The sequence below is a fragment of the Odocoileus virginianus genome, chromosome 11, assembly GCF_023699985.2.
Source record: "Odocoileus virginianus isolate 20LAN1187 ecotype Illinois chromosome 11, Ovbor_1.2, whole genome shotgun sequence".
NCBI lineage: Eukaryota > Metazoa > Chordata > Mammalia > Artiodactyla > Cervidae > Odocoileus > Odocoileus virginianus.
Window position 1 is genome coordinate 46,170,886 of NC_069684.1, and position 9,325 is coordinate 46,180,210.

The window sequence follows — 9,325 nt, forward strand, 5'->3', positions numbered from 1 at the left end:
TAGCAACTGAACAACAACATAGTTGATTTACAATGCTGTGTTAGTTTCAGGTAGGCGGTGAAGTGATTCGTTACACACACATATACTTTTTTTTCAGATTCTTTCCCCTTATAGGTTATTACAAAACATTGTGTTCCCTGTGTATACACACTTTACTGTTCTTTTCAAATGCTTTCCCCAGACAATACTGAATACCTCAATGTCCCTTTTTCCACTGATAAAAAGTACTCTAACATCACCAATCTTCACTTACTGTTATGTAGCTAATCCACATTAATCTTTGGTGTCAACACTGACTTAGTCCCCAAAACATATGTAGATTTGTATCCAATTACTGTTAAGTAAGCTATTAAATATATTATCAATTTACAAGTTCACTCTAGATTTGTTCTAGGCAACAATTTTTCCTAAAGATACTTAAAACTAGCAAACTAATCCACCTTTTCTCACCAAAATTAAAGAAACAGAATAAAATTGGTCAGACTACTGAAGATAATTTCACATAATTTAAAAATTTATGCCTCAAAAATAAAGATAATGCCGTATTATCTATTCTAATACAGTAAGCTTACACAGTGAACTTGGGACATCCTCATCGACCAAACTTTGAGATCTACTGCCCTCACCAAAGAAAAACTATTTACTAGAAACACATGGCAGTCAACTGAAATTTGTTGACAAAATGCACAAAAAGTATACAATTATCAGTTATCTATTTTCTCATAGATAAAAGAGAGAAAACTTTAAAGGAGTAAAGCATTTGAACATAATAGTACAACATAAAAAAATACTAGCTAAAAATACTATGTAACAAATGTTAATCCAAGGAACGCTGGGGATTCCACATTAAGCTCACATCAATGGTCAGTTAAACTGCCCAGGAATATGTTAAGAATAATAAGGCTTCCCCAGTGGCTCAGCGGCAAAGAATTCGCCTGCAATGCAGGAGACACAGGAGATGTGGGTTCAATCCCTGGGTGGGGAAGATCCTCTAGAGGAGGGCGTGGCAACCCACTCCAGTATCCTTGCCTGGACAGTCCCATGAACAGAGGAGCCTTGTGGGCTACTGCTCATAGGGTCACAGTCAGACACGACTGAAGCGACTGAGCACGTGTTAAAATAATACAGGAAAGGGATAAACTACGGAATTCAAAGAAATTTCTAAGGGTGATCCAGGTCACCCAATATATATTTGTTGAGTATCTACTTCCTCTCTGCCTCATATGGCTTCCCTAGCGGCTCAGATTGTAAAGAATCTGCCTGCAATGCAGGAGACCTGGGTTCGATCCCCAGGTTGGAAAGGATCCCCTGGAGGAGGGCATGGCAACTCACTCCAGTTTTCTTGCCTGGAGAATCTCATGGAGAGAGGAGCCTAGCGGGCTACAATCCATGGGGCCGCAAAGAGTCGGACACAACTGAGCGACTAAGCACACACTGCCTCATGTAGTACTGGGTGCTATGGAAGAAAACAAAAAGGGAATGAGTCCTCTTTCTGAGAAACCTACATTCTAATAGTACTAAATCACTTCAGTTGTGTCCGACTGCATTGGCAGGTGGGTTCCTAAGACTAGCGCCACCTGGAAAGCATTCTATTAGGGAAAGCACAATAATCCAAGAAAGTAAGATTTAACCAAGTACAACACACAGTGGTAATCACTTATGTACAATCATGGAAAATACTATATATAGAAAACAATACTGATATGAGACAAAGAAACAGCAATTGTTATAAAACTGGAAGAATGGCTTACCTTAAATGCTAATTCTCCAACAGCTTCAAAATTATGGGAGGTGGTTTAGAAGATAATTTTAGCTGTATAAGGTCAAGGCATTAAAAAAACACTTAAGTTATTTTCTTTTAAATTACCTTTCAACCTTTCTGAGTATTTCAAGGAGAAAGTCTCAGTTGCTGCTGGTACGTCTTTTGCACTTCTTTATCACTTGCTAATAACTGGTTTCAGACCCTTCAACAGATACCTGAATCTAGCCACAAACATTTTTTTCACTGTGCTTAGTTTTATGGCCAACTTTACATACAGCATGTGACAGAACATACTTTCCCTTTATAATTAATTTTATTTAGTATTTCCTCTTTATATTAACATTAAAACCCTGAGGAAAAACACAAAGAAAGGAAATACTGTTCTAGCTACCCCATCACAGGCAACTAACCTCATGCCTGTCATAGACAAGACTACCAAGCTTTACTTTCACCAGAACAACAAACAAGTCTATGCTTCAGGCCTGATATAAAGTACAACAGTCAAAATCTCTGTAGTTTCTATTTGACAAAATAAAGAAAATAGAGCCTAATTTACTTTGAGGGAATTGTGGTGAGGGGACAATAATAGACCTTCTAATAAAACTATTTTTGGGTTGCCAGGAAGGGGCCTTCCTATTTCCATATTTTAACCTTTTGAAAAACCCACACTAACACCCTTCTCCATCCCCACCCTGGCAATACTTTTCTAAGTAACAGTTATCCACTAGACAATAAACACCTTGTGAGCACAAGCCCTGCCTTTGTCAGCTAACTCTGGGGCTAAGTGGTCCCCTATAAGATATTTATTATGAGATTGTTAGATGAATGAACTATGCCAGAAATTGGTCCTATGCTACTTCTTCTCATTTTCTTACAAGACCTATTGAATTAAGTCATCCTTCCATGCAAGTCCTACACACTTATTTAAGGATCTAAAGTTTAAGTATCTGACAAGTTATAGCTTCCTATAAATCCCAAATCTAAAATGATGGTGAAAATGCCACAAGCTTTGCACCTATTCTTTCCAAAAAGACATTTTATATTTAAAATAAAGTTAAATGCAATGTCAGTTTTTCTTTTAAAAAACTGTATTTTTATTGGGAGAAATTCCTTATTTTATGATTCCATTAGAGACGCATTATGAGTATACCACTTCTGGAGAAACACTACAAAATTTTGAGTTTATGGCATGAATATGACAAAATATACTGATTAAACTCTAAAAAGTGCATATTATTTTCAATACACAAAACTTAAATCATCAAACAGAGCAAGCCTAGTCCAAAATGTCCTTCCGAAAGTTGACCTTTCCCAGCTCTCTATACATACTTCTTAAGAATTTCAACAGTCCATAACTATCAATTTTATAAGTCAGGAGAACTTCATTAAGAGATGTCAGCTTACTAGGACTGACCAAATAATACAGTTACCAAAGTGAATCACAACGGATATTCTTAAATCTATTCATTATTTATCTACTTGCATTAACAAGACATAAGAATCCTTTGGGTTCTTAAACACTAGAAGAATATAAATTTTTAAAATTATATAAGGAAGGTAGTAAGTCAAAATTTTACAGGTGAGTCAAGTCTGCTTAACAAGTCTGCTCATACGTTTCTCCTCTATCTTCAGCTAACATTCTAAAGCCAACCTTGGCTCCTTCTCAATCACTTCTCTCCAGACTTTCCAAGGGCATCAGATCAGATCAGCCTATGACTTCCTTCAAGACTACTTTTTACAGTAACATGGTTATCCCTCTCCAACTAACAAGCGAGTTCTACTTTTCAAAGTGATTATTAAAATTGAGGCTCTTTTAGAATAAACACAAAATGGTTACATCCCCCAAAACTGCTTACAACCTATAATATATTTATTCTGTTATTTATGTGAGCTATTTCTGTATAAAAGAATTTGCCTGCAATGCAGGAGACCTGGGTTCGATTCTTGGGTTGGGAAGATTCCCTGGAGAAGGAAATGGCAACCCACTGAAGTATTCTTGCCTGGAGAATCCCAGGGACAAAGGAGCCTAGTGGGCTACAGTCCATGGGTTCGCAACAGTGGGACAGGACTTAGCAACTAAACCACAAGCATTTCTGTATAAGAAAGATATCAGAAATGACAGTGAAGTAGATAAAGGGGTCTCAACCTCTCCTCCTGCCCAGAAAGAGTTAGGTATTCCCAGACTTTGCCACAGCACAGCAATATAGAATCTTAAGAGGAAAGGAAGGTGATGGTCAGTCTTCTGGAGCAGCTCCTACAGCAGTGTGAGGCAACACCTTTAGGAGTGTCATGAAGTAACCTCTGTGTGTAGCCAGAGAGGTGGAAGAATAGAAGACTGGAAGAGAAGTGATGCTGGTGTTAGTGGTAATACTAAGAAGCAACTGGTGCAACAGCTATCTTAACCCAGAAACGGGCAGGATGGATTTCCTCACGCAAAAAAACAAGATTTTCCCATTTAACTTTTGATGTACCTATGATTACTTTTTTCTGCCTGCCAAAATGGTACTTAGTTTTAGGTAGAACACTTCTAATCAAGCAGGCCTACGAACTTGTTAGAATGCACACAGCATTATTATATTGTCATGTACACAGTTCATGAAGAAGAAACATTCCTGCAACCTACACAGCAGTTAACTTCAGACATTACATTACCATTCGTTCTGAAAGGGCTTATTGCTCAACTATTTAGAATTTTGAAATTCGTAACAGTTACCTATGAGCCTTTAGAAAGGCCTAGCCTCTAGGCTGCTTCAAAGCAAACGACAAATAGGAAGGCGGCTTACACTGAAAACCACGTGTCTCCCGGTAGGAAGTATATTACCATTCCATTTCCCGAAAGTTCACTCTAGGTGTGAGCGTTAACAATGTAAATATTTCTAAATACTAGATTTGACACTAGTGTCCTTTCACTTGCCTCACTCGTAAAAGAGCTGGGATTCCTACCTTTAGGACCAAGAAGTAAAATTAACCTTCCTTAGTATACCGGGTACCCAGTAAAAGACGGGGCCATTAAACCGCCCTAAAGCCCAGAGGTGGGTTCTCACGTCAATAAAGTGGACCCGAGGAGGCAAAGCTCGGAAGCTCGGGCCTGCAGGTGGGGGAGTGGCGAGTCTGCATTTTTGGGCGTTTCGGCCCACTTGATATCCCCTGGGAGGATGGGTGATGACGGGGACGATTTTGCGGCCCCCTAGGGTCTCTGCCCGGAGTGGCCAGCAGGCCTCGGGCGGTAGCTCCTCAAACTCGAACGGTCTCCCATCTCCACCCCGGCCCATCCTGGGTTTGAGCACTGGCCCTCAGACCGAACACTGCAACTCCCCAGGCATCGTGCATCTCAGAGTCAAGGCTCCCAGAGTCAAGCCGCATTTTCCTCCTGAGCCATCACAAGCCCTCAGCCCGAGACCCAGGTCAGGGGTCTCCGACCTCCCGCCATTTCCCCACGTCGCCGCAGCTCATAGTAAGAGGAAAGAACCTCAAGGTGACACCTTATTTCGGACGGTGGATACGAGTTCTGGGCCCGAGCTCAGGGACCGGCTTCCCGTCAGAGCCCTGCCGCCTCACCTGGCAGCGGCACACGATGTCGGCGTCCTGCGCCAGCAGATCCACCACCTTCCCCTTGCCTTCGTCGCCCCACTGCGCGCCGAGCACCACCGTCACCCGGTTCCCTCCAGGCCGCGCCCTGGGGCGGCCGCAGTCGCCGTTGGGCAAGGAGGATGCCGCCGGGTTGGTCTCGGCAAACGCCATGGCTCCGGAGACACGAGGAGAGCCCGAAGGGGACGCGGGTAGCTGGGAGTGCGCGAACTGAACTGCTCTGCGGCCGCCAGCCACATGCGGAGGAAGAAGGAGCCAGAGCCAGCCCGCCCCCGCCCCGCCAGCCGGGTCGCCACCCTCCCGCCAGGCCCGCCCCGCGCTCCCGCCGCCCTCTCGGAGGGGCACCAGGACCTCCCCGCGCACGCCGGCCTCGGCAGCACCGCCCCAGAAAAAAGCCACGCCCCTTCCGCGGCCGGGCGCGCCCCTCCAGTGCGAACGCGAAACGGAAAGGACGGGGGCGGGGCTTCGAGCGCGCTTCAACCTCAACGCCCCGCCCACCGGCCCTTTCTCAGTCTTTTGAAACTGGAGAGGCGGGGAGGTACGTGCCTGTGCGTCAGACTACAACTCCCGGCAGCGCTCTGGTCGAAGTGGTGTGTTCCGGTGATTTAGTGTCTGCCATCTGCACGTTTCAGTTTGTGAAAAATGTTTGTTTTTAAGTTGTTTCTTAATTTGCTTTTATTAAGGAATGAGATAGTGTATAAAAAATACGAAGGGTGGAACTTCAAAATACAAATGGGATGAAATTGGAACATACTATAGTTTAGAATTGGAAAGTAAAGGTCTGAAAGTAAGAACAGAGATGCGAAAGGGCATCAAAAAAGGGCAAACTCGAATGTAAAGCAGTAATGTAGAGGTCATTGGGCCTGAAAATCTACAGAATACGTAGAGTCCTATACCTTCTTATTAGAATTAAATGCCGATGTCATTATAGTGTATGCCAGAATACAGTAACGACCATATGAGGTTAAGTAATACTATCTTATCCTTATTTTACAGGATTTAGAAGTTAGTTAACTACCTCTAGTGAGGAGTGAATTGGTACCTAGATGGTCAGTCCAGAGCCCAGGTCCTCTTTGTAGTATTTAGTGTTTCAGTTGCCATTAGATTTCCAGAAGTAAGTAAATAAAGTCGCTCAGTCGTGTCCGACTCTTTGCGACCCCATGGACTGTAGCCTACCAGGCTTCTCCCATGGGATTTTCCTAGCAAGAGTACTGGAGTGGGTTGCCATTTCCTTCTCCAGAAGATCTTCCCCACCCAGGGATTGAACCCGGATCTCCTGCATTGTAGGCAGACGCTTTACCGTCTGAACCACCAGGGAAGTCATTAGATTCCCAAGCATACTATAAAACTAAAGCTCATTTTAAACGGAATCAGGAAGCCCCAAAGGGGAAAGCTCTCATGCGGGTACCACTCCGATCTGATTGCCTAACAAGGAAGAAGGACGATAAGAATATTACTTTACTTCTGGGATAAGGGAAGACATTTTTCACATAGGAATTTTATCTCTTGTTTTTAAAAAATGGAAGGCAGTTTCCTCCTTTGCCCCAGTAACAATGCTCTAACCTTTGAAATCTTTTTGTCACTTTAGTTAAATGAATAGTTAAATATTATTTTACGATGATCTGTGATCCAATTTAGTCACGTCCAAAATTTTTGATATTTTTGAAAAACTTCCCCCAAATCAAGCTATAATTGAAGTCTTTTTGACCTTAAACTAACTTTGGGATTTTTTTGGAGGGCCCCTGGAGCATCTCAGAGGATCTGTTCTCTCTGTTTATAAAAAGGGAGACATTAAACTAATTGGACTTATTTGGGAAATTACATGGGAAGCACTGTCAAGTAAATAATACTAAACCTTCTTCATATTGCATCTGTATAGGTATGTGTTATAAATGCTTCATAAATATAACATTCCTCGAAATCTGATATATCTGGTGTATATATCTGATATATCTGTATACCAGTCACCATCCCAAGGTGGTACTAGTGATAAAGAACTTGCCTGCCAGTGCAGGAGACATAAGAGACACAGGTTCTAACCCTCGGTTGGGAAGATTCCCTGGAGGAGGACACAGTAACTCACTTCAGTATCCTTGCCTGGAGAATCCCATGGACAGAGGAGCCTGGTGGGCTACAGTCCATAGGATCACAAAGCGTCAGACACAGCTGATGAAACTTAGCACACACACACAGACACAGGCACCATTCATAATTCTAGTTATTATCTTAAAATGTGTGTCATAGAACTTAAAAAATTCCTTTGTCCGTTCTATTATAATGAGCTCTTATTGGACCTCTAAAAATGGACATTTAAGTCTTTTGTCACCGTAGAGAGTTAGTTTTACTCTGATGCTTTCCTATAAAAATACTTCATCTTCAAGGAGAAACGTAGAAAAGACCCCCCCCCCCCGCAAATAATTAGAATGCAGATTTCTGAGAACTTTAAGATCATAACACTGAACTAGGTAAAAACTTATAAAGCTTTAATGGAAAATTGATTGATTCATAACGCCACTAACTCAAGATCAGCAAGAATTACAGGAGACTGAATGAACAAATGAGGATGACTGTAATTCATACGATTTTTTTATGCTGGTTCCCTAATGTTCTGCTTTTCCAGAATGATGTCTTTCAGAGGATGATTATAATCTTTATGACTTCTTATGCTAAGCCCCTAATTTTTACTTTTCCGTATTTAAGGAAATTTTTCTCTTAAGCATCTGTCACTTACACTAGTTGTAAACAAAGATGAAATATTCATCTTTTCCTACCTGATCCCTTCAGAATTTGGGAACTCTTAAATATTCTTTTCCTGACAGTACAGTTAGTTATTTACATGAATTCAGTGAGAATCTATTCTTATAACAGTATACAACAGGAAATATTAACTACATTGCCAAGGCTTTGACTGGAATGTCATATTTGAGAGAGAGATACATAGACTCAGATGTGACCAATTTTAAGGAATTGCTTGGAAAAACTAAGCCTGGCACCTTGCTTGTAAGGTTCCAGCACAGTAATCTTAAAAAGAACCTATATGGTCAATCACTATTCTTGCTACATTTATGTAAATAATCAGGCCAAATATAATACAAACAAATTAGTTTTACTATGATTTTTTTGATAAAAGGGAGAAAATTATGGAGAGAAAAATTATGTTTGCACCTTTATAGATATTAGATTCTTGTCCTGTTAATTTTCTTTCAAGTTTTGTTATATACCTATAAGCTGGACTAGATCCTAAAGTCTTCCTGTTTCCTCAAATATCTGATTACAAATCTCCAAATTAACATTTCCAACTTTTTCCAACCCTTCTGGTTTGCAATCAATAAGAATAAAATTTGTGAATTTCCTTGGACACAAAGGTCCTCCTCACTACCCAGATGCGCCAAAACACCAGAAACTTGAACCTTGGGTAAATATCTCACAAGGAAATGGCAACCCACTCCAGTATTTCTGCCTGGGAAATCCCATGGACAGAGGAGCCTGGCAGGCTACAGTCCTTGGGGTTGCAAGAGTCCAACACAACTTAGCGACTAAACAACAGTAAACCATCTCACAGCTAAAGAAGACCCCACCTGGCATCCCATCCTATAACAAGCTCTGAAGACCACTGAATCAAACTGACCAGGAACTGAAGTAGATAACAGCTGAAGGACACATCTTTTTTTCCCAAGATGACTGGACCAGGCTTGTGTAACTTTTCCCTCTATTATTATTGCCTTAGCCTCTCCCTCTTCTTGGAAAGACAATACTCTTGTCCACATTTTCAATCTACTACAAAAGGGGGAAACTTACCTAATTATTGGGTTTGCCCCTAGAGAAATCAATCTATTCACAATAGTGGTGACCCTTTCGTCCATCCTGTAACACATTTTTCACTTGTCCCAAGCACTATTGCTAATTTCACTCATCAATCACTTGACATCAGCTGCAGAGTAAAACATTTGAAGCTTCCCATTCATTCACCTCTTA

The 9,325-nt window shown here is 41.4% G+C and overlaps 1 protein-coding gene across 1 annotated transcript in view; it reads right to left on the reverse strand.

The window, feature by feature from the left end:
* Positions 1–5,603, reverse strand: part of ADSS2 (adenylosuccinate synthase 2) — a 32,305-nt gene extending 26,702 nt beyond the window's left edge. The window contains exon 1 of the mRNA XM_020905041.2: positions 5,321–5,603. Coding sequence (XP_020760700.2) covers positions 5,321–5,503 — 183 coding nt within the window. The 5' untranslated portion in view covers positions 5,504–5,603. The remainder of the gene's footprint in view (positions 1–5,320) is intronic.
* Positions 5,604–9,325: the final 3,722 nt, after the last annotated feature.